At 37.6% G+C, this 26791-nt stretch overlaps 1 protein-coding gene across 2 annotated transcripts in view; it reads right to left on the reverse strand.

Moving 5' to 3' along the window:
• Positions 1–749: 749 nt before the first annotated feature.
• The window catches only part of LCMT1 (leucine carboxyl methyltransferase 1), an 88272-nt gene continuing 62230 nt past the window's right edge, over positions 750–26791 (reverse strand). The window contains exons 7-11 of one of the 2 annotated variants that reach the window (XM_020995556.2): positions 16873–16993; positions 14411–14512; positions 11587–11678; positions 6547–6644; positions 750–986 (exon numbers count right to left, since the gene is read on the reverse strand). In XM_020995556.2, coding sequence (XP_020851215.1) covers positions 964–986; positions 6547–6644; positions 11587–11678; positions 14411–14512; positions 16873–16993 — 436 coding nt within the window. In that variant the 3' untranslated portion in view covers positions 750–963. Of the gene's footprint in view, positions 987–6546; positions 6645–11564; positions 11679–14410; positions 14513–16872; positions 16994–26791 lie in introns of those variants that run through there. The other variant, XM_020995558.2, reaches the window with a different exon arrangement.

Genomic DNA, 26791 nt, shown 5'->3' on the forward strand with positions numbered 1-26791 from the left:
TGAGCCCCTATATGTAATAACACTTTCATTTTGGGGATAAGGTTTCAATGGTTTAAAAAATTATATATTTTAGCTTTCTCCTTCTTAGCTCCTACCGGACTTCATTAGATTATATGTCCCTGGAGGGTAAGAAACATGCCTTATACTCCTTGGTATTCCCTAACAGAACTGCACACAAGACCTTAAGCAAAAGAAATGCTCAGTAAATGTTTGTTGAATGAATAACCTGGCTTTCTGAGAGATTAAGCAGCAAAAAAAGCATACACAAAATCAGTACTATGGAAAGGGAAATCTGAAAATATCAGAGAGAAAGGAATAAAAGAAGAATAAACATTTGAAGTGAAGACACAGAGACCATCTAATATCCTCAGAGAAAACAACACCAGAAAGCAGTCAGGTCCAAAAATTCAAAAACGTGTTTTAATTTTGGCAGCCTTCTTCTAGATGGATCATTTCATAGACTGAGAAATCAAGATGCCATATTGTACCAGTAAGCCAATGAACAAAACACTGACCCCTTGGCAAACAGTTATTTAGCTATAAATGTAGCCCAAGGCATAGCTCATAAATCTGCTATGCTCAAATGTATTTAAAAGAGATCCACAGATTCAGAGTGAAAGAGCAATAACAGCTAATGAACTTGATCGTTCTCTTTTGATAAAGCAACCTTTGTTAATGGGGACTCTGGGTCTGAAAATTTCAAACACCAGCTTCTGGCAAGGAGCAACAGAAAAGCCCAAATCTTCTCATAAAGGCAAGAGAGAGTTTTATTAACACAATAAAACACCAGGAAACATCCCCAGCAACACTGGTTACTTGAGTCTTTTGGGAGTGTGGGTGACACTGAAGAGAGTGAGATGTGTACATGCACTGTTCTTTCACCGCAGAAAGCTCTAAAGCATTTCTTCCGTGGAAGGGATGGTAGCTTTGGCTTCTGGTTCAACAACTTCCCTGAAGAAATTATTAGTAGGTGATATCCTTGAGACCTTTGGGGAGAAAAAAACAAATCATTTAAGGATTAAAAACAAGAAGCATGTCTACTTAGGAGATTCGGATTCTGTTTTGTATTTTATCAACAATATGCTACATGGCACTGTGCAGGTCATTCACAAATTCATTGTTAGAGCTGGAAGGGACCTCTGAGGTCACCTAATCTAAAACACATTTTACACAGAAGGAAACTGAAGACAAGATATGTGGTAATTTTTCCCAAGGTCACACAGATAACTAATGGCAAGATTAGTCATACAAATAGGGTCTTCTGAATTCTAGGTCACATTTTTCCACTATAACCATGCAGTATTAAATATTCATGCTTTACAGACAGAAACAAGAGAAAGTCTAAAATGTGATTTGACAAACCTAGGGGCTGGGTCACCATGGCAACATTTGCACTGTGGTACATAGTATTTCTAGTGGGATTTTCACTATATAGATTTTTATGTATGTCTACATGAAATACATACATGCACATGTGCACACATACACACAGAGTCTCAAAAGTCTTAGTAGAATTTTAAGCTTTAATAGCATCGTAAATATAAATACTACAACATTTTAAAAGTTATTTAAAATTTTAAGATACTGATGTTTCTTATTAAAATTCAACACAACCACCATCTTGGACTATCCATCACTCTAGTCTTTGTAAAAACTTTCATCAACTCCTACTCAGTGACTGGAAGGATTGCATTTATAATCCTGGCTTTAAGAGGGACTGAAATAAAAAATCAAAATTATTCAAAATTCACTAAATCAAGTAAGTGCAAAAAGCTTTAAAATGATGTTTTCTGTAAGTCTGTAGTAATTGTACTTCTGAAGTTATTAAAAACCTAAAACTGCACTAAGATTTTTGGGACAGTTTAATCAATTTGTTCAGTCAATAGCTCTGTAAAGGTGCACAATACACCCATCCATCTTGCCTTCTTATACTATGCAACTCTTATTTATGTCCACCTGAAGTCCTCTGGAGGAGATCCACTCAAAGGGTGTGGAAATCTATCTTCCAGGTCTGACAGTATATGAGTACCAAAGCGAAAGGAAGGCTAATTCATTTGTTGTCAGAATTTTTCTTTCCTTTTAAATGGAAAAAAAGAATCTTTTAAATGGCTCCTAAAATGTGGAGTTGGCTGATAGAGCCAAAGCAAATCTGTCAGGTTCTTAAAGGGAGTAAGAAAACATTCAGTATTTTGTAGCAATGCTGGGTAAGGTGCAATACACGTTCACAGATACAAAACTTCTACTGAGGGATACTCTAGAGATAGGTGAGATTTCTTCTAAGATACATATGCAACTTCCAATGTTAACAGATTCTAGTCACAGAAAGTATCCATTGGATACAAAGATTTTGCTTCTAATCTACAATCAATAATGTCATAGGCTTGAAGTTGTTTTCAATAGCATAAGACTTTTGTGCTCCAGTTGGGAAAAAACTCTCTTTTCCAAACTTCATATGTGGACATTAAGGACAGTCTTTAACCTAGCCCTAGATGAACCTAGAGAAGCTGAAAAATAAAAGTGATAAATATGCTTTTGCACTGTATTAATGCTATTTAAGAAGAAACAGATTAGAGACGAGGACTTAGAGAGGTGATTTCTATTAATTCTATAAGTATTATACTAATTTTAATAGCTTGAATTCCATATAGTCAAAGTAATGAATTTGTATTAAAACTCTTGACAGTTTATGAAATAGCATTCCTCCTCACTCTTTCTTTTGTCCAGTAAGAATATAAATTTGGTTAAGAGACTGCTAATTTCCCCTTGATAGGATGTATGACTTCTTAAATAAACAGTAATATAGTGCCCATTATTACTACTGTCCATCTTCTTAGTTTTATCCTAACCCATATGTTACCTAAATTTTTATGATTTAGTAAACTTGGCCTCCTATTCCTGCTGTTTACAGTTTTAATCACTGTTTGTCATTTGTCCTCTAGTTCAGACTGTCCTCACCAGTGTTTCCAAGAAGGAACCCAGTAAGGGAAAATGTCCCTGCTTAGCAAGCATGTTACCACTCATGTTAACACTTGCTGGCTTTGTTTCTGCAGCGATATGCATGCTGGTGATAAATCCCAGTAAATGCAAAATAAATAATTTCATTTCCCATTTATGTTCCCAACAACCATGATGTCTCCAAGGGGAAACACTTCCATAGCCTATATATGTTAATTCTTTAATATCCATTCACAGCTAATTTGGACTCGGCCAGCACACCTCAGCTGCCTTCTCCCACCACTCCTATTGCCCCCTCTTCCACAGGTGTGTTCCTCTCAAAACTTCCATTTTGAGAAAAGATCCAGACCACTCCCACTCCCTACCTCAATCTTCAGACTTTGGCACTGGCACTTTCCTCTCCTTCCTTCCTCCTCCACCCCCACTCTCTGACTTTTCAACTCCTCTTTATGTGTCATCAGCTGCCATTAGAATAGAGAGGCTCCTTCAAGGTGGTGACTTTCCTTTTGCTTGTTATTTGTATCTCTAGCTCCTGGAACAGTGTCTGGCATATTTTAAGTACTTAATAAATGCTTCTTCTAACATTTTTATTCAACTCTGTTGAACAGAACACAAAACAAAACTGCCCAGGTCCATCCACATGATGATTTTGCCTCAAATGCTAAGTTCCTGGGGCCCAAGCTACATCCTGTATGGTTATCCATACTGGCAGTACTGCAGAGTGGAAAGAGCAAAGGACTCTGAGCAAAAAAAGATTGGGACTTGAATGCTAAGTTCTTGAGCTAGAATAGATCTCACAGATTGAGACCTAGCGAAGTTAAGTGACTTGGACAAGGTTCCACAGGCAGCACAGTCGGGACATGAATACTAGTTTGACCTCACGGTGATGCTCTTTGCACTGCGCAGAGCTGCTTGGGGAGTTATCAGAATACTTTGCTCTCCAAATTGCCCCTTTCAAACTGTCTCATTGACACCATAACTCAGCAATCTCTCCTCCTTTAAAGTTCACTCAATCCAAATTTATCACCCAATTAAGATTCTAGCAGCTGTGATGTACTGACACCGAGGATGTTCCTCTCCTTCCTAAATAAGTTCAGTGCCCGTCTCACTAGGGGACTTCAACATATATACTGATATTCTCTCAAACACCTTAACTTCCAAGTTCCTCGATCTACATACCTCCCATGACCTCCCACTCCTCAACTATACTTAAGACATAGTCATACCCTTGATGATGCCATCACCCACAAGTCTGACATGACACTTCCATGTTCATTAACTCCAAAACTCCTTTGTTTGATCATAACCTTTTATTATTCCATCTTTCCCTATGCCTTACTACCCAACCCTGTTCTCTGTCCTCACCATGACTTCCAGTTCCTCTACCCCTCAATTCTTTCCCAGGTCATCACCCCTGCAATGACTATACTCCCCACCTTTTCCTATTTCAATACCTTAGAGAACTAGCTCAACTATACACTGTCTTAGACACTCAAATCCCTTAACTCCTAACATTGATTAAGCCTTGTCAAGGTTCCACCTTCTAGTCTTGGCTCCTATTTGAATGCTGGTGAATGGAGCTGAAGAAAAATCACAAAACTATGTGGACCATATCCAAAGCTAGGGGTGTCTGAGGCTGGAATTGAACTCAGGCTTTCCTGACTCCAGGCCCAGAGAGCTAACCACTGTGCCACTTACCAACTTAGCTCAAATCCCACCTTCTGCAAGAGGCCTTTCCCAGTCCTCCCACCTTACCCCTCTCCACTGCTTTCCCTTTGACATTACCTCCCATTTGCTCTGTGTGTATAAAACTTTTGTATGGAAATAATTTTTTGAATATTGTCTCCACCCATAAAAATGTAAATCCCTTGAATAGAAAACCTGTTTTTGCTTTTCTTTGTAGGTCTAGCACTTGTATGATGTCTGGCACTTAGTAAGCACTTAACAGATGCTGGCTGACTGAAAGACCTACGGCCTTTGACATAACTAACAGCTGTGTGACCATGGGCAAGGCATGCTGTTTATGCCTTCTCATGTGTAAAGTGAAGATGATAGCACTTGCTTAACTACCTCATAGTCCTGCTGTAAAGATCAAATCAGAAGGTAATATATGGGTAAAGGGCTTTGTAAACAATGAAGTGCTACATAAATAGCAGCTATTATTACTTTTGTTACTGTAATATAAACAATCCTGGACAGTTATTAACAATGTCAATCCCATTAGGCGCTTAATTTTTTTTACAGTAATACTAACAACATTGAGGCAGTATGGTATTGTGAATAGAGAGCTGGCCTCAAAGTCAGGAAGACCTGAGTTCAAGTCTCACTTCAGCTCTTGAGGGTCTGCTGGGACGCTGGGACTCTCAGTCAATCTCTCAGTGCTCTAGGCCACTCTTCATCCTATAAATTGCTATTAAAAAAACCAAAAGGTACCACCCTCTTTGGTAGAAGGTGTTTCCTCATCTTGGAATTTTATACCAGTAATGTCAACTCAAGTAGAAATGGATCCCTGAGGGCAGCATACTGATTTAGAAAACCACAAATTAACATTATCTATGTTGTATTATATTTTTATTTATTTTATTAATCATTTCCCAAATACATTTTAAACTGGTTCATACCTCTTAGGAGTTTGACACCATTGCTAGTCTACATTACTGAAATTACAGGTCCAGACTCTTATCCTAACAACATCATCATCATCATCATTAATTATTACACATAATAGAGTTTTCCTTTCCACTGATGTCAGTGCTCTCTCAGGGGACATATAAAGTGTTTATATCATCATTCCGGTTACTGCCACTTGACCTCAATGCCACTTAGCATCTGTGTGATCAAGTGACGACAAGAAGAAGTCTCTTTATCCCTCCTCTGAGTTCCCAATAAAAGGTCTCTAATTACTGCCAAGGTTATGCCCTCCCACTTGAGAAGTGCCCACACATGAGCATGGGCATTGGACCTGAAAATCTTCCTTTTTAGGGACAATTTGAAGAGCTCCCCTCTTTCTGGGCCACAAGGATATGTAGGGTGCAAAGGCTATACCAACTAATTCTCCAAATCAGGCAGGTCTCTGATAGGATACCTATACTTTCCTGAACAGAGCATTCCAGCGTCCTTTAAGACAAAATAATGGAATTTTACACTCTTTCATGGCTAGAGTATTTCAAGTGCTTGCAGTCTTTAAAGGAAAATTCCACTTGTCTGGCCTCCTTGAATAGTCAAGTCAACAAACATCAGTAGTTTAGTTTAGTACAAAGGGCACTGGGGTTAGAGTCAAAGACCCCATCTGAGTCCTGATTCCAAGGCATACTTGATGTACAATTACTGGCCAGTCTCTTAACCTCTTAGAGCTTCAGTTTCTCTATGAACCAATTTATCAACAAGCATTTACCAAGCACCAACTAAGCTCGAGGCACTGTGCTACGAAGTGCACACACAAAGACAAAAAATGCTATAATCCTTGCTGCTTTCTGTAAAAGAGGATATTACTCATACTACGTACCTTACAGGATGGTGGTGCGAAGGAAGCAGTTTATAAAGTAAAAAACACTACGTAAACGATAGCTATTATTATTCATAATAACTTACCTAGGTTGTTTCCACCTTTTGTTGCCCAACAAAGACAGTAATGCTGCATAAGTTGTTCAAGAAGCTCCATTTCATCAAGGAATTCAAGCGATTCTATCCTGTAAGATAATTTTGTTTTTAGTCTAAGTCTAAAGCTATCAATTTGTTTATTTACAAAGAGTGAAACTTTTTTTTTCCATGCATGTGTACCATTTGAAAGCAAAATTTATTTAAATATCAAGCTAGGTAATTAGGGGGGAAAAGGGAACTTTTATTTTCTAAAAAAATTACATCATGGGTATGTTTACAGGAGTACAAACATGGAAAATAGAAATGGGCTTTTGTTACAAATGTTTAGGTTAAAAACCTAAATATTAAAATGCAACATGTTTTTCTAAGCATTTGCACAATGTAAATGTGGATTTTTTTTTCTTTCATAAATGCGTATTAATAAGGAAAAAGACAGTTAGGATTTTAAACTTAAACACTGTCCTGTAACACTAATTTCCTGAGTCTGTCTACACAGGATGTAAATTTAAGTGTTTAATTTCTTAGCAGCAAATTCAGTTATTATAACTATATATGCAACTGTTTTGAAAACAAAATATTCGCAGAAAGTCTGAAAATGAGCACTAGACTTGGAATCACAAAGCCTGAGTTCAAATCCTGGCTCAGGCATTACTAGCATTCTGATCTTTAAAAGGCCATTTTCGCACTCTATGCCTCTGAAGTTTTGAGCTTCTCTTCTGTAAAATCATGATTCTATAATTTGTACATTTTGTGGATAAGAAAAACTGAGGCACAGAGAAGCTGAGTGACCCATAATACCTATTATAACATGGTTATTCTCAGGATTAAATGGGAATAAATGTAAATCAAGCCCATAAAAAGCATTTTTTACTGCTATTATTTTTTTTTACTTATTTTTATTGATATTTTTACTGCTGTTACTACACCATCACAATTTCGGTGCCCTGTTTCTTGATTCAGTGATAAGACTTGAAGAAATCTAACCATAATCCTGTAGCTCAGTATCTTTTCTAGGAACTGTCAATACTTTTTTTTTATTTTTACAGTAGAATCTGGGTCTCACAAAGCTATATTCTAGATAATATTTCATAATATTCTCTCCAATTTGGGATGCAAAGAAAATTTTTTTTAAATTTACCAACCAAAATTCTTAATGACCAGTTACTATGGGAATTTAAATACTCTAGCCCCGTCCCTGAAGGTAGACACTAACAAACTACCCATTAAGATGGCAAATATTTACTGAGTGTGTACCATGAAGCCATGAGCTCAATTCTGCAGGACATATAAAGAAACATAATACAAAGTCCTCTAGGTAGTCATTAAACACTGTCAGAGGTGGTACAAGACAGATCTTAGACTGAATGCAGCAATGGAGCAAACAGTGTTATAGCAAGCTTCCAAGGCAATGATGGTCACTTTTCTGTTCTTAGGGAATGCCACTAGCTGTTAAGGGAGTTAGAGAAATGTAAGGATTTTAATACTCGTTTTATATCTCCCACAACTTTCAGTACTGTGTGGTCACAGAACTCCATAGTAGGTTTTAAATAAATACTTAGGATCACAGATTTAAAGTTGCAAGGAACCTCAAAGACTGTTTCATCCAACCTTCTGATTATAGAGGAATCAAGAAGGCTCCAAGATGTAAGTAAAGTGACCTGCTAAAAGGAGCAGGCGGCAGAGCCAGGATTTGAACTGAGGTCTTCAGACTCCAGACACTGCTTCTTCCACTGAATCTGGCTAACTTGTATTGACTGGTTGATCAACAGGATCAGGCTATAGAAGAGGCTGCATTATTAGCAGGACACACCAACAGCAGCAATGGCGTCAGGATCCAGGAAGATGCTTCCTAACAGGGCACACAGAGGAGCAGGGGGAGGAGCATAAAAGAGGTAAGGCAGTTCCCAAGGAACACATGAAGCCACAGGAGGTAGAACCAAAAGACAGATGACAGCTTTAAAGAAATAAAAAGGTATGGCATCTCTGCCCCTTGATACTGTAGATTCCAGAAAGATTTTGATGAAGAGAAGCATACCTAACATTTGTTTTCAGGTTTAGAAAGCAGAATTCAGTTGAATAGCCTTGGTTAACTTGGCATTTTCTTTATCTTGAACGCACTAACAAATCTTACTGTATTTTTAGATAAGGTTGCCGCGTGAATTATCTCTAACACAATTTCTAATTTAACACACAAGGCAGTTAACAAGAGAGATTAGTGAAGCCACTGAACTGGATAGGACATAACTGAAACACCACTTGCACATGAGAACATCTGCAGCAACTTAACTCAGAGAACCAGAAAGGTTGCATAGTCCAGGGCACCAGATGTAAAGGCAGTTGCTAACCTGGACCCTTCTTTCACCACTTGCCTGTTAAAGCTCTCACCCTTATCTGTGGTCTGTAGAGTGGACAGGAATTGAGCTTAAGCCCACAAAAGGCAAGAATATAAAACACAAGATTTAGAAGAAAGTGACTGTTATATGGCAGCATAAAGGAAGAGATATGATGTGCTCTCTACCAGAAGTGAGAACCAGCCAGTTGTCTACACAGTATCCATAGGGGTCCAAAAAGCACTACTGCATTTCCATCATAAGGGCAAAGCAAAGGAAAAAGGCCACACTGGTAACGGAGAGAAAATAAGACCAAGATCGAGGAGGCCTACTTTTGACTCCCAGCCCTGATACTTACTAGCCATTGGATCTTAGCCAAGTCAGTTTACTTCTGTGAGCCTTGATTTTCCCATCTATAAAATGGGGCTTATATTACATGCCTCACAGAGCTATTGTGAACAAAATGCTCTCCAGGCCTTAATACACGATATGAACTATTATTTTTATGTTTCATTTAAAAATCACCATTTGCTTTAATCTCAGGATTACTGTTATTTCACCGTTTAATAATAACAGGTCCGCTCTATAAGTACTATAGACATAGTGAATACGTATATTTGTTTTGCTTAGCTGTACTTTGCCTACAAGGGAGGGTGTTAATGGGTGAGGTGAATGAGTCAACAGGAGGTGATAACAGTATGAGAAAAAGAGCAGCAATATAACATTTTTTATAAAGTCACATGCAAATAAAAGCCAATAGCTAGCATTTACGCATTGCCTTAAAATAAACAAAGCACATTACACCCATTATCTTACATGATTTTCACAACAACCCTGTGAAATAGGTGATATTATTATCCTTCTTTTACAGATGAGGAAACTAAGGATGAGAGGTGAAGTGACTTGTCCAGAGTCACACAGTAGTGTCTGTGGCAGGATTCAAACTTAGGACTCCAAGCCCAGCACATTATCCACTCTGCCCCCTGGCTGCATCCTCACACTTGAGAATCTAGGACCTAGACTGGGAATGTGCCTAGCATGGGCCTGTACATATAGCAGGGGCTAGAACAATTGCTGACTTGGGGGAATGAAAGGAGGGAAAGCGAGAGAGGGGAAGTACTCTAGGAAAAGAGTTAATTCTATAAACTTCTTATAAACCAAGGATGCTACTCAAATTATTGAAAAGAGACTTCTAAGAAGAGAATCAAAAGACAGATCAGTAGATGTGTATTTAATGGTATCTTAGGTAGAAAAGTCTATTTTTTCTAGATTACTTGCTGAAGGAAAAGGAGCAAGTTTCCTCATGCCTAAATCATCATGGTAAAAAGGCAGGAAGAAAGAAAGCAGGACACATCTGCTAAAGGTAATAAAACTAAAAATCTCTCCATAGACTCCAGTCCCTAGATTTTAAAAGTAGAGTGCTTCGAATTAGGGAGAGGATAGTCTCACTGTCCTGTGCCTTGGTCACTCCACTTCTGAAGCACTGTGTTCCTTTTCAGAGGGACAATGATAAACAGGCAGCAACCAGGAGGGTGAGGATATTCCAAAGAACTCAGCTAGAGAAGACATGACTTTAAGAAGAAACAAGAGAGTGATCTCCAAATACATAACAGGAGATGTCACTCAGAAGGATTAGAATTATTCTGCATCGTCCCTGAAAGCAGAACTATTGCAGGGAGGCATACATTAGTTCAATATAAGAAAAAAAGAAGATATTTCTAGTAACTAGAGCTGTCCCAAAATGTAAACAGCTGCTCATGAAGGTAGAGACAGGAAGTGTTCAAGTGAAGGCTGGATGACAACTTGTTGAAAATGCTGAAAAGGCACAACTGGATCAAACAAGGGGTGAACTAGTTGATACATAAGGTCCCTTTTAACTGTGAGATTTTATAATTCTTTTTCTTTCCTTAGTGACACTCAGGGCAAAACTGTGAGCTCATACCGATTAGAACGTGAACTCCTTAAGGGCAAGGGCTGATCTGCCCTGCTTTGTACCCCCAAAGCCTAATAGAGTGCTTTGCACATGATGTACATATAGCCGTTAATAAAGGGCTACTGACTGACTCAGCTAAAACTACTGGTGACTTTATAGAAGTTAGGGGATTTACTAATTACGTCCATTCGAAGTACTGCTTTGGGATATTTCCATGTATGACTGTTTATTTTGACTGAAATAATCTGGTTGATAGATAGAGTGCTAGGCCTGAAGTGAGGAAGACCTGAATGCAATTCCAGCCTCAGACACTAGCTGTGTGACCCAAGCAAGACGCTTAACCCTATTTGCCTCAGTCTCCTCATCTGTAAAATGAGCTGGAGAAGGAAATGGCAAACCACTCCAGGATCTTTGCCCAGAAAACCCCAAAAGGAGTCACAAAGAGTCAGAAACAACTGTAAACAACTAAACAACGACAAAAGTCTGGTTGGCAGAAACTTTCTCTCAAATAATAGTTAATGAATTCTCTAGAGATATTTAGAGAAGTTTCCTTTAAGTTAACAGGCTACTAATTTTAAAACCAATCTTCTTCGTTCTTTTCACATTAAAAGATTTAACAAGGAAATAAGGTGTGTGTTGGAGTGGGGAGTGCTGACAGTCATAAATTCTAATAGAGGAAAACTTACACAGTACAAATACACAACGAACTACCAAAGAAATGCCATCTGGAAGAGATTTCCACTTACAAAAAAAAGACGGTGTCAATACCTGCTCACTTCAGCTCGGGGTAGACTGCTATATAATTCCATCATGTCAACAGCAGAAGCTTTCTCCCAACCATTTGACAGCAGACGCTGTTTCTGGAATGTGCAAGTGCAGATAAAATAGAACCAACATACAAATCAATTCGATTCAAACACTCTTAGGCACCTACTACATGCATTGTGATAGATGATGGTGTGATACAAAGACAAAAATTCAGTACTCCCTGACCTCAAGGAGCTTGCATTCTACTGAGAGTATGTATAGTTTTTTAAATCATCATGAGTTTCCTGAGAAACTACCTCCTTTCATGAATCTGCTCCAGCCCCTACTGATCATTGCTTTCTGAATTCCAACAGTCCCCAATGTTCATACCATACAAATTAATACCTGATTAGAAACTGCTTCATATTGTTGTCCGGATTAATGCCTCAGGTTCAGCTGATTAGCTGTATGAATTAGGTGGGACAGTCATTTAATTTATGTGAGACTCAGATACTTCACTGTTAAAATAAGGATCATAATTCAAACACCTACCTCACAGAGGTATTGGAAGGGAAGTATTTTTGTAAACCTTAAAGTGCTCTATAAATGAGATCTATGATTATTCTCTAGATATACCCTCCATCGAAGCAGAGAATATCCAAGTTTAAAGGGACATTAGAGATCATCTAAACCTTTCAGAGGTGTACCTACATCTTTTCTTCACATTCCCTCATGGCAGTAGTGCCAACTTCTGTTGATCAGTACTCTCAGTACTTATTGACATGATTCCCCATAAGACAAAGAGAAATATTAAATTAGACTCATCTATGCCAATCACACAAAATGAGGGGAGCGCATAGGTATGTGGGCACCTGTCAATGTTTCGACAATTCTGTAACCCACAAGGAAACTTTTTTTCCAATCCCACATCTCTCTAACCATTCCTGGCTAAGCAGAGAACCTTGGTTCCTGTCACTGCATTGTGAAGCCTCAACCAGTTCTGTAGAGGTTTTTCCTCCAACAGTGAAGCTTGAGTTACATGACAAAGACAAAGAGCAGGACTGTCTTGTTCTGACCTTGCACTCTTGACAAAGCAAATTAGGATTTGGAATGCATAGGAGCAGAAAATTAGATTCCTCATGCAATCCAGTCAGAGTTGAGGGTGTAAAAAAAATCTCTCAAAACATTTCCATAATTTTTTTACAAATTGATGGTTACATAGAGGAAGTCAAATACTTGCTAATCAATTCAATGATCAAACAACTGCAATTTGGCCAGGATGTAGTAACAGCAAAGATATAATACTTGATCATACAACCAAAATTTCTCAATATGTTAAAAGTGACATGGCCATGGTTAATTTCCTTAAAATCAAAACAATTTTGAAAGTTTCTTTTAGACAGTTCACCAACTCACTAGCAGTGTCATAAGCAAATCACTTCATCTATCATGGTCTCAATTTCATCATCTGTAACATGAAAAGATTAGCCTAGCCAATCTTTACAGTCCTTTCTAATTCAATGGTTTCAAGATAATGGTATGTTTTTTTATGTCCAAGTAGTAATTCTACTGAAAATAAGTGGATTATCAGGAAGATAGGAAGAAGGACACACAGGGTGAAAATCCAAGAGGGACTTAACTTAAGGAAAGTTTTAAGTCTTAAATCCAAAGGAATTCTAGAATAGGTGTCTGAAAATTAAAGCAGATATTTTTTAGGATAGGTTGAGAAGTGACGGGCAAATTGGCATGATTATGGGCAGGGATAGTGGTAGACAGGACTAGAAACTATACATCCTAAAAAGAGGAATATGTTTACCATTAACATGATTTCCCTTTAAAAAGGCTGTCTTGGGGGCTGCTATCTGGAAATAATCGCTCACAAAGAAAGGTTTCCTCCAGATGAGAATATCTCTAGGATAAAAATATCATAAGGCATATTTCCCAGGTAGCTGCCAAGAACGGGAGAAAGAATAGCCGTCAAGTTGGGCTTGTCAATAAATGAAGGCAAAAGAAACCAGCATAGTTATCTGGGTGGAGAGTTGGGAATAAAAATTCAGATAGGCTAGAGTATTTGATAGTAAAATAGATTATTTGCAGAAGAGAGGGTCTAATGAATAAAGTATCTCAACAAACAACAGCCCAGAAAAAAGCTCCAACCCATTATGTGTCTGACTTTCACATATTTGGTTCTTAGAAACCAGTCTCCCATCCTCCTCAGTCCTTTTACACATGCTCAGCACTATGAAATAGCACTCTTCTAAGTATATGAAGCTTTTAGACAGAAAATAGGTATATCTTTCATACACACACAAAGGTACTTTCACTATAGGGGAGGTATAGGGAATGGACCTGTGGTTTCAGAAGTATAGGGAAGTAACTCTCTGATTACAAATTTCCCTCGGCAATGCAGGTCAGCACCTCCTTTGTGACTTATGGTCTAAAGAAGTTTGCCTAGAGCCCTGAAGGGTGAAATAATTTAACCAGCATCACATAGCCATTATGTGTCAGAAGTGGGACCTGAACTTGGGTCTTCCTGGCTCTAAGGGCAGCTCTCCATTCACTACACCACATTTTCACTATAACAATAATTTTAAAATTTCCCACGAAAATTTAACTGTGTCTTTATCCATAAAAGGTACACTGGTTATAGGACTTAGCTAGAAATATATGAAATTAACTGCAGAAAAATATTGTTAACAGCTACTATGCTATATACTCTTTTGTTTATATGGATGTGAGACTGCGCTGAAAATTAGGTATTCAGGAAATTCCTAAATTTATTTTATCTGGGAAGGGGAAATTGGCCTTTGTTAACAAAAACTATATTAATGTTTGTTGTTCCAACCTGAGAGTCTAAAGATTTGCAGGTTTCAACTCCAGCCAGGTCACACTGTCGCCTTCGAAGGTTCTCAACCATGATCTGCCCAAACTTATCATCCATATTAACCTAGAAAGAGAGAAAATCAAGGCATTACAAGAAGGATTTTAAAGGATTTTAAGTTAAGGAATAGTGGAAAATGTTAGGTAGACAAATTACAAACTGGCATTTCCCATGAATGAAGTAATATGGTTGCCTTAAACTTCTTCAACCCACAGTCCCCTCTACTGAGGTTCTCAATAAGAAGACTATTAATCGACATGACACTCAAGTAGATGACTGTCTACCTTAATCCAAAATTCATTGAAAAAAAAACCCCACATCTACCTATCATTACCAAAAGCCCATATTACCATTACAGGTATATCGCTAACTGCTTAAAAACTCCAATTTGTTTTTATTGAATATTTATTTCAGACCCATGAACAGAGCTCTCACTTTTCACACTTGGATGTGTCCAAACCTACTGCCTAAAACTGTAAGTCCTCCAACAAAAATACTCAGATTTAACTAAGAAGTCATTAGGAAGCAAAACCTTTAAACATAATTAAATTTTGGCAAAAGACTCAAAACATTTTCCTCCTTATTATATTTTCCCAAGGATTCACTATGAGAGGATTATTTCTATTTAAAGTAACAATTCTTAATTTCTACTAGAAAATTATTTTCCTACAAAATAATGCACCTATACTTCACAACTTTTAAATTTTCCATTCAGATTAATAAATCTAGTGTTTCTATCAGTGAAGTACTTGAATCTAACTCAGATTAAAAAGCACACACTATAACCTGAGGAAATCCAACCTTAAAACATGCAACTACTACTGAAGTATTCAGCATTTACTCAAATATTTATTAAGCACAGTGCCAGGCACTATGGGGAATACAAAAAGAGTAGAAAAGTTCCTTAAAGAGCTAACTGTTGATCAATCATGTATTTACTGAGCCCCCTAACGCTTGAAGACACTGTGCTACAGTCCATGAGAGGTATAAAAAGCCTCTGATTATAAGATTATAATTTAATTAGACAGACAAGACATATATTTGTGGAATTGGACAATAATATGACACAAGGGAGTAGAAAATAAAATCCTAAATTGAAAGTTATAAACAATAATCAATATGTTAACATACATTGTATAGTGATTACATATAGTAAGAGATTACATACAGTATAGATTACATATAGTAATAGAGAAGGCTTTGGTAGAAGAGGTGGAATTGAATTCTAAAGGACTGGTAGAATTTGGATAGCAGAGAAGAGAGGACAGTCCATGCAGTGGGAAACAATCTGAGCCACAGCACAAAAGTAAGGACAGAGAACAATAAGGCAAGCAGCCTCAGTGGAATGGAGGTGCTCAAGAAGAATTTAGTAGAAAATAAGGTTAGCTGGAGAGGATGGGGATGATTTATAGAATGTCTTGAAAGCCAAACTGGGGAGTTTTAGATTTGATTCTTTTGGCAATAGGTCTTTAAATACAAAAAAAGATATGCGATAAAAATAGTCTTTTAGGAGGATTAAATAGGAGAGATCAGTTAGGAAGATAATGATCTTATCTAGAGCTGCAGCAAAAGAGAATAAAAAAGAAAATCTTAGAGCTACTGCAAAAAATTCAAAGGACCTGGAAAAAAGCTAGATATAGCACAGAAGATATTAAGGATGAAGGAAGGAGATTAAAAGATAACTTAAAGGCTTCTAGTCCAGAAGAATAATGTTGCCAATGACAGAAATGGGAAAATTAGGCAAAGAAGTCAGAACTGGTAAGCGTAGAGTAGTCACAGGAGGAAATCTGATTTCAGATGTGTGAAATTTGAGGTGCTGGTAAGCCTTCTGGGTAGCAAAACAAAGAATTTTAGAGCTGAGAAGAACCTTAAAGAATACAAAGTGAACCTCCACAATTTACAAACAATAAAAAAAAGTTAACTGACTTCTCTAATTTCCAACAGCTAATCACTGGAAAAGTCAGAATTAAAATCCAGGTAGTACATGGCTATATAGGACTGGAACATAAGCCATAGCAAATGATATAGATTTGGAAGTAAACAAAAAGATGATGGATAAAATAAGTCAGATATGCTCAGTGACAAAGTAAGGGCAGAAGAGAAACAATCTGAGTGGACAGGCACAGACAGAGGGTAGGAGTAAGAGTCAGTAAAGGAGACAGAGAAGGTCAGAGCAGTAAATAAAGAATCACCTGATATCAGAAAAGAAAGTGTCATGGAATCTACAACAAGAAGTTTTCAAGAAGGGATTAGTGTTGACTGTAACAGAAGAGTCAACAGTATGAGGAAAGCAGCTTTTTAAGATGATAAACACCTAAGAATATTGATAGAGAAAATAGAGAAAATGGAAAAGGAGAAACAAGGAAGGGAAGGGATAAATGCCCCCTGGCATCTTGCATAAAGTCCGTACTGTTGCAGATTGTTACCTGTTCGTAGTTTATGAACATCGCTGTTTCAAAGGTGTTGGCTGCCCATTTTATAAGACTTGCTGACTGCTCCGGCGTCATGTAAACCAGTACACATTCTGCTATCAGCAGAGTTGGTAATCTTAAGAGAGGGGAAAAAAAAAAATTTAGCTATTTTAATCAATTCGGATTAACACATGTTGACCAACAGAGGGCAGTTCATATCACAAGAAAACTAGTAGGATTTAGCCAAGCATCAAAGTATGATAGTAAATCTGATCACAATAAATAAATATCATTGAAAGTAAAAGCATCTGTCAACAGTTGTGCCTGGCTTCCACTATGTGGAAATATATGGAAATAATAAGCTATGGAAATGATTCATCACATGTTACCTGATACCTCAGTTTGCGGAATCCTTCCACATATAAAACCAAAGGCTATAATCATAGTACAATAGATTTGAAAGTGTAAGGGAACATCAATGGTGCTGAATCCCCTCATTTTACAGATGAGGAAAAGGCTCAGGGAAATTAGGCGACCTAAGTGGTAAAAGAGGAACTAGCAAAAGAGAAAGGACTAAGGATAGTGCTTCCAAAAATAATGGGACCATAGCAAACTTTGTCTTCCTTGCTCTGTCATCTACGTTCCAAGTAAACCTCCCTCCTAGAAGAAAAGACATAAAAAGGTTTGAGGAATACCTCCATACTTTACAGGTTATCAGAAAGAAAGAAATGTTTCTTTTAAAAATGGCAGCACAACAATATAAAAACAAAGAAAAAAAAGTGAGAGAACCTGTGTTTGAATCCTCTAATTTCAAATTATGGGTTCTTTCCAACATGCACTGGAAGAAAGCATTGACATCATCCATCTCCTCATTTTATAAATAGGGAAAATACATTCTTCTGGGGAACTGGCCACAAGAGTTACTAGTAGAAGAAAGAGGACTAAAGACGATGCTTCTAAAAAAAATGGAGAAAAACAAATTTTGTGACATACAAGAGAAAAGAAAGGAGTAAACAGCTACTTGTCTTTCAAAGAAAGGCAGTAGGGACAGCTGGGTGGCTCAGTGGATAGAGCACAGGCCCTGGAGTCAGGAGGACCTAAGTTCAAATCTAGTCTCAGATCAGACACTTGACACTTACTAGCTGTGTGACCCTGGAAAAGTCACTTAACCCCAATTGCTTTGCCGAAGAAGAAGAAGAAGAAGAAGAAGAAGAAGAAGAAGAAGAAGAAGAAGAAGAAGAAGAAGAAGAAGACGATGATGACGACGAGGACAAAGAAGAAGAAGGAAAGGGAAAAAAAGTATAATTTCAAAGAAAGGCAGTGAGGCTCCACAGAAGCTTCTGAATAATAACAGATCATATAAGAGTCAGAAAATAAAGGGATAAATAGTAGTAGTAAGGGATTCTCTACTAAGTGGTACTGAATCAACCAGCCATTTTGTGATAACAAGAGAAGTCTGCTATCTTCCTTGGGCATGACAGAACATGACAGAATTTCCTAAGACTTGTCGATCTGAGAATTACCCATCTCTAGGCCAAAACGACATTGTGACAAGAAATCCAGAAAACACTTCTAAGGAATATAAATAATCATTAATAGATCAATGTCAAATTGGAAGGAGACCTCTAATGGGGCACACCAGAGGTCTGTGGTTAGCATTGTGCTGCTGAACCTTTATCATCAACCAAGGCACACATGTGTGTAAATGTGTGTATATGCACGTGTGCATGCATGCATGCATGTATGTATGTGTATCTATGTATATGTATCTATCTCCTATCCTTAGCACAAATCTGGAAGAAATAGCTGACACAATGAATGACAAAGCCAGGATGGTTAAAATGTCAGGTTAATTTTAATAAGGTGAAATCTAATAGGAATAAATATCAGGTCTTACACATGTGTTCAAGTAAATCAATTTCCGTAATACGAGAGTAAGTGTGGACAAACAGAATTTTGTCTAAAAAAGAACTAATTCAAAATGAGTCAAATGATATGGCAGCCCCCCCCAAATTCAGGTAATCTTAGGTTGCATTAAGATGCACATGCCATCCAGCACAGTTCTGCTGGACTCCGTCTAGAAGACTGTCCAGTTCTGGGTACCACATTTTACAGAGGTCATTAATAAGCTAAACTAGGTTCAGAAGCAGGTGGTCAGATGGTAGGTTCCAAAAATATGCCATTTTAAGGTAACCTGAAAAGACTAGGGATGGTTAGTGTGAAGAAAAAAAACATGATAAAAGGCCGTCATGTGGAAGAGAGATCAGTGTTGTTCTGCTAGGGCCCAAGAAACAGAACTACAACAGGCAGAAGTTTTAGGATTTTATTTAGGAAAAACTTCCTAATAATCAGAACTATCCAAGAGTGGCCATGGAAAGTAATAGGTTCTGTTCTGCCTCTCTAAAAGGCTTCTAAGCAAAACCTGGTAGGGATTCTTGTTTAGGTACAGGGTAGACTAGCCAGCTTCTGAGCCAGTCAACTGAAACAAGGCTTTAGTTGAGTGACTCCTGACTGGTCAGAAAAAGACCTGATTTCACTAGCCCAAAGTTCCAATGCCGGCTATGCTACGCAGAACTGGGAGAAGGTGAAGCTTTTTTAAGGGCTAGCTGCTCTCTAATGCCACCTCTGGATAGAGAAGGAAAAGCAGCAAGAGATTTTGTTGTTTCTATGCTTATCCTGGTGAATTTGTTTGAAGAATGAACCTGAACTGAGCTGCTGAGAACACAGTTGTGAGTGGACCATGCAGCATTCAGATAACTGAATAACTATAACTCAGAGATAGCTGATTTTACGAGCCTTGCAATTCTTTAACTTAATGGGAACCGTTTTTCTTATTAAGAGCTAACACTTTCTAAATGTTCCTTAAAGGGTAGATGGTTAATTAAAAGGGCTTATCCAAGTAGCAAAGATTTCCCTAGCTGAAGAGTGGTGAGGATTAACAGTCAAGCAGTGAAAAGAGAAGCAGCTTCATATGATGTAGTTGTTCCTGAATGGATCAGTAATACTGAAGACTGTAGAACTGTGAGTTGCCCTAACTAAGCACATGGGTTTTCATTCCTTATGTTTCCCTGCCAGGTTCCTATAAGGGGGTGCCCACTCCTCACCACAGATATAGAGCGCATTGGTGGAAGGATGTGACATCCATTGATTGGATCGGGGTTCAAGATCTAGAGTGCTGAGTAGGAGAAATGTTCCCTTCTCAACAGGATTACTCCTAGAACCTTTGAAGGTAACCATGAGGTGATGGTGATCTACCACTGGGAACTTAACTTGTGGGTATAGGAGCAGGGTGCAGGAGTGAGCCAGATCCATAGAGAAGCGACACGCTTTATATACCTAAGTAAGAGGTCTGAGGCTCCAAGTCCTGCACAGTAGGAATGCTGACTAGACCCCCCAGTAGCACTCCATCTTTACCACTGTTATATTATGGGAAAGACCACCCCTTTTGTCTCTATGGAAGGTAGTGGCTACCTCCAACGAGAGATCTTCAAGCAAAGGAAGATAGAGTAAGATGAGATGCCCTGGGAGAGCCTAATTACGAGTTTGTGATTCTGTCACACAGATCTTCACTATTGTTTTAACAGGCAATGTTTATGAATCCTATTTTACAAATGAAGAAACACGATTAGAGACACTAAGGCTACACTGCAAGAGAGTTAGCCAAGAGCAGCTGAGTTTCCTAGACTCTAAAAACTTGATGGTTTCCAAAACACAGCCTCCATTCACTACAGAGTCAAATCTGAGTGCTTTGGGAGCTAAGTTACCATTTTTAGTTCAGGCCAAGTCAGTACGACTAACTGAAAACAGATTCTCAGCAGAAATATGAAAAGACTGAATAAAAATAATCTTCTAGTTTCCCAACAGTGAATGTTTATAGTGAACAAGGAGAGGAGAAAGGGAAGAAGCAGGCAACCCTAATAAATGTGTGACTTCAAGAAATGCCAGCAACTTAATTCAAAAAGTCCCAGCAGAAGGGTTAAAATAAGGTATACAGAAGAACAGAATCTTTGAAGCACAGAAACAGCTAGTTAAGACAGATGAGATCCTTCCTTTGGAACTAAAACACAACAAAAATTCCTTCAACTATATTTTTGTCTTTTTTCCTTTTTGAAGGACCTCTAGTAAATATATCATACTAACATGCAGAAGAATGTAAATGTGGAATAGTAATAACAACACAATTCTTTCTAAAGATATTGCAAAAACTGCCTGCTGTTGATATCTACCTCATATTGCTTAAATACTCAAAGAAAGAAGCACCAAGGCATTTACTGTGGAAGGGCACAGGAATCTTGAAACCAAAGTCAAATGTTAAGGGGGTGTGCGTGTAGATAAAAACATTCTGATTTCTCTTAATAACCCAATATGGGTTATTTATGAACGTAACTCTTTCCAATTATATTCTTAATTCCTGCCTGTACTAACTATAGGGGAGGGGTAATGAATTCCAATTCCCTGGTTATAATAATTTCTCCTTTTACTTTCCTAACCTTATTCCTCTGCATGTTCAAGGGATGCCCTCTAGTTCAAATACCTTTGTATTTGATGAATATTTGATACTCACCCTTTATTCTTTATCATTGCATAAGATGTCAGTCTTACACCTTCTCAGCCTTCATCTCCAAATATCAGATTCCACAGCTTATTTTATCCTGCTGTAACAGGGACCCTCCCCTCCAGAAATCTCCTTGATTGTTTTAGCTGCTCTTTCATCAACTTCTTTAATTTTTGTTTTTCCTAAGGTAACTATATAAGTACTGCATGCTGAAAATCCCAAGGACAGAAACACCGTGTTTTGTATAAGGGAAGAAAATGTTTTTATGTTTTTGTTACCCTTTCTGAATAAATTGTTTTAAAACTCCCTGTTCTGTATTCAAGGTTCAATTTTAAAGCCTTCAATAACTTAGCTCTTTTAAAAAGAAGCAAGTTCAGTTAGCAAAAGAACTTTAGTTGGGATAAGACAGGAAAGAGGCAAATAACCTGTAAAATAAAATATAACAATATAATAGCAACTCTTTTTGTAGTGGAAAAGAAGTGGAAACTAAGGGGGTGCCTATCAACTGGAGAATGGCTGAACAAATCATGGTACATGAAAGTAACAGAATACTATTTTGCCATAAGAAATTCTAAAAGGAATGGATTCAGGGAAACCTGGGAAGATAGCATGAACTGATACAGAGTCAACTGACCAGACTCAGAAGAACAATTTGTACAAAAACAAAAAAGTTGTAAAGGCAAACAAAGTTAGTCTTTGCAAGACGTAATGACCAATCATGATTTCAGAAGGCTGATAATTTATGTTATTCCTGTTCCTGAAAAGAGAGGTGATAGTTTCAGATGCAAAATGAGACATACATTTTAGGGTATAGACAATGTGAGAATTTTTTGTGTTTGACTATGCTTATGTTACAAAGGTTTCGTTTTCCTTTTAAATTGGGGGCAGGGGAAGGAGAGAAAATAAATGCTTAGTAATTGAAAAATAAATTTTAAAATGTTATATTACATAATTTCAACAATATGTAGATATTGTGTGGATACTTCCTGCTATCAGTGAAGAAAGGAACCCCCTTATAATACTCAGTAAATAGTCTTTGAGACTTCCTGTAGACAAAAAATTCATTAACTTGTAATCTATCTGGCTGAGCTAGGCTTGTCCTCATGATGCTTTTCCAGCCTAGAAAGACCAGTCAGGAATTGTGCATTGCACTGACATGACCCTTAAGACCCAAGATCACCTACACCACAATAAGGTTTATAATTTGAATTTCAAATGACACAAGATATGACTGTCACAAGAGAAAGAAGCAGGGTAAGAACCACTCACTAAGACACAGCAGGAATGATGGCATATTTTTATCTTGTCGTCCCCGAAACACAGCTCTTAAGCTCAAAGCTATTTCAAATATTCTAGATTTAGTAAACTATGTTCACCCTAACCATGCTTGTCATTACTTCAAAGACAAAGACTTTTATACCCCTTTAAGCCATCCTCTTTCAGCTATGAAAATACTATAAACTTAACTTATTAGTTAATGGTTTCTTGGAAAATCAAGTAAATAACATTTAGGTTTTCAGTTAGAAGGTTAGATTCTGCTCTAGATTTCAGGTCAGCAAATAACCATTCAAGGAAATTCTGGCATTTCAGAGCAAAAAGAAAATTCTAAAAAGAAATTAATGTCCATCAGCCCCTTTTACACTGAATCCCATGCCCTCAGTCCTTTAGTCAAGAAGCACTCATTAAACACCTACTCTGTGTCAAACACTGTTCCACATGCTGGGGATGCAAAGAAAGGCAAAGATCTTGCCCTCAAGAACTATGCATTCTAATGGAGATGACGACATGTAATTCAGTAGGGAATACTAGATTTATACAGAATAAATGAAGGAAATCTGAAAGGGCAAAGAAGGAGCAACTTGAGGATGAGGAAAGGCTGTAGAAAGGAAAGTTTAATCTGAGCCTTGAAGAAGCCATGGAAATGAAGAAGTAGAGGTAAAGGTGCTGGGCATTTCAGGCACAGGGCACCCACAGTCACTGCAAAGACATGGAGACAGGAGATGGGGTTATGTTTAAGGAAATGCAAGTAGGCCACATTTATGAAGCATAGAATATATGGAAGGGAAAAAGGTATAAGAAGGTTAGAAATGTAGGAAAAGGTCATGTTATGAAAACGTTTAAATGTCAAACAGAAGACTTTGCATTCAATGCTGGAGGTGAGGACATTGAAGCTCAAAGAACAGGTGGGTAAAACACTCAGACCTACATGTTAGGGCTTGATCAGGAATGAGAATACGAAGCCCTCAAAAAGCAAAATCCCGACATCTACACCAGAATGAATAATGACCAAAAAATCCACTGCCAAACTATAGCAAGTGACTTTTCCCACATCCGAATTTTATAAAATGTCAGACAGAAGCTCATGGGCAATAGGAAGGGGCCCTCTCCAACAGCATTAGGGTAGGATGGCATCCCAGCATAATCAGAGACAGAATACTTGTAGTCTAGAAGATTCTGTATCCAGTGGCAGCAAGAACGCAAGTTCTCCCCAAGGAAATTGTGTGGATGCTTCCTGCTATCAGTGAAGAAAGGAACCCCCTTATACTACTCAGTAAACAATCTTTGAGACTTCCTGTAGACAAAAAATTCATTCACTTCCCCAAGGTTGTCAGAAGGTGGAAGCTACAATAAACCAAGTGCAGAGCTGCAACACTCAGACCCTCAGTGCTCAGAGACAGCCCAGGGCCAGGGGCTGGCTAACACCGTCCAGCAACGGCAGAGAGAACCCTGAAGATCCTAAACCTCAAAGATGCAGGGTGATCCTTGTTCTAACCCTTAAAAACGAAGGTTAATACAGGAATCCCAGGGACTCAGGGCATAGCGGAGTGCAGAGTCTGGTCCTGGGACAAAGCCCCATTTAGGGAACAAAAGCTGGAGAAATGACTAAATCAAAGAAAATGCCAACCAGTATAAAAAATTATTGTAAATTTAGCAATCTCCAAAAAGAAAGCAAAAATGACTCTTTAACAAACTGTAAGCAGACTTGAAGGAAAAAACAGACTTCCCACAAAGAACACATGAATAAAAGAAAGAAAGAAAGAAAGAAAGAAAGAAAGAAAGAAAGAAAGAAAGAAAGAAAGAAAGAAAGAAAGAAAGAAAGAAAGAAAGAAAGAAAGAAAGAAAGAAAGAGAGAGAGAAAGAACAAAAGGAAGGAAGGAAGGAAGAGAGGGAGAGCAAGAAAAGATCATTAGGGAAGAAATAAAAGGAGAATAAATGGCTTAGAAGAGAAAGTGATAAATGTTACCCAGGAAATGAACTCACTGAAAACCAGAAAAGACCAAAGAAAAATCAATGACTCTATGAGACAGCAAGAAATACTGGAACAAAAATTAAAACACTGAAAAATATCTTTTTAAAAGATACACTATATCTGATATACAGGTCAGGGAGAGATCAATTACAAATCACTGAACTCCCTCAAAATCATGATTAAAAATAAAAGCTTAGACATTATATTTCAAGAAATAACAAAAACTGCTCAAATTTACTGGAACTAGAAGGTCAAAAGACATAGAAAGAATCCAATGATCACTTCCTGAAAGGAATCTAAAAAAGAAATGTCCCACAGCCATACCACATTTAGGAAAAAATAGTGCAAGCATATGGAAAGAAGCAGTTCAAAAGCAGTTAGAGTAATACAAGACCTGGCAGCTGATACTATAAAAGAGATCTTGAAATACAATATTTCAAAAGGCCAAAGAGACAGGCTTACAAATAATTAACATGACAAAGCTAAGGGGGGAAATGGACCTTTAATGGAATAGAGGACTTTCAAGCATTTCTCCTGAAAAGACCAAAGCTGAGTAAGAACTTTGAAATAAAGACACAAGAGCCCAAAAAAAGCCTAAAAAAGTAAAAATTTTTGATCAATTGGAAGGTGCTATATGACAGAGTCGTGCTAACATTCTAAAAGGTACAAAAGAAACAAGTGTCTCTTCAGAACCTTAAGTCTTCAAAAGGTATTGAAGGAGTTAAACAAGGGGGAAAAAAAAAACCAGGAGTCCTGAGGAGTAGGGAAAAGTGAAAGGAGTATAAAATAAATATGCTAGTGTGGAAAGGAGGAAGGAAAGAGTGGAATTTGCTATTCTTTATAATTTGGGTTGTTAGAAGAAGAGTGTACAAACATGGAAGAAGGCAATAGGTGGACACCAGATGAACCCAACCCTTATCTGAAACGGACAGAGGAGGGCTGAAAACACACATGGCATGTGTGTAGAAATACATAAAACTCAGCAAATAAGCAATGATGGCAGAGGTGTGGAATAAGGAAGAGAACATTAAGAATGAGGTGGGGAAAAAAAACAGAAATAAGCAAAACAAAATTCCTGATTCTGAAAGGAAAAATAAAAAAAGAAAAAACCTAAGAGAATGTCTTAGATTGACTCTTAGACAACTAAGGAATACAACTGCAGCATGTGAATGTTACAGAATATTGGACTACAAGAAACGATGACACAATTTCAGAGAAATCTAGGTGGTGTGAACAGCTGAAGAATGAAAAAAAGCAGAACCAGGAGAACAATTTATCCGAGGGCAACACTGAAAAGAAAAACAACTTTGAAAAAGAATTTTGATCAATATAACCAATCATGTCTCCAGAGGACTTCTGATGAAGCTTGGTAGCTTCTTCCTTACAGAGATAACAGGTACAAGGTGCAAAGACATACATTTTCAGACAGGCCATTGTGTGGATTCATTTTGCTCGACTACGTCTATAAGGTTTTGTTTTTCTTTCTCTTTTTATTGGTTTTTAGTGGGGGTGAGGCACTAAGGGTCAGAGAGGCTAGCAATAATGATGCAAAAAAAGATATTTTAAAAAGTAAACAGAAGAGAACAGATGTTTAGAAGGAATCATAGACAAGCAGGACAGTTTTGAAAGTAATACGTAAAATTTATTATATACTTTAAAAAAGGAATGTGAAACAGAGATGCATGGTTTCATGTAGCTGTTTATATGGAAAGAAGAAAGTGTTTTTGGTATTTAAAGTTCAGAATAAAAAATTTTGTTAAAGAATAAAAAGAAAAACACTTAGGCAACTGAGTGCAGAATGGGTGGGATTGTGAAACAACTTGAGGAAGGGAAACTAGAGAGGTGATCAGAACCTGAAGCATGATATACAAGGGATGATGTGAAGGTAGAAATGGTAAGATTTGACAATGGACTAAAAAACTTCAAGGGATAAAAAAGAAGTGACTTGAAAAACAAGCTTTCAGATGGTCAAATTAAAATACAAAGAGCAAGACAAGAATGATCAGGTACTTGGTAGACAAAACATGCTCCTCTACTATTTCCCTGCTCTTATCACTTTACATGTAATTGTGAAGGAAATGACTATTCTTTCTAGTACTTTCTTCTAGGCATATTATCACGTATTTAAT

Source organism: Phascolarctos cinereus, unplaced genomic scaffold, assembly GCF_003287225.1.
Source record: "Phascolarctos cinereus isolate Bilbo 61053 unplaced genomic scaffold, phaCin_HiC Scaffold_4;HRSCAF=312, whole genome shotgun sequence".
Lineage (NCBI taxonomy): Eukaryota > Metazoa > Chordata > Mammalia > Diprotodontia > Phascolarctidae > Phascolarctos > Phascolarctos cinereus.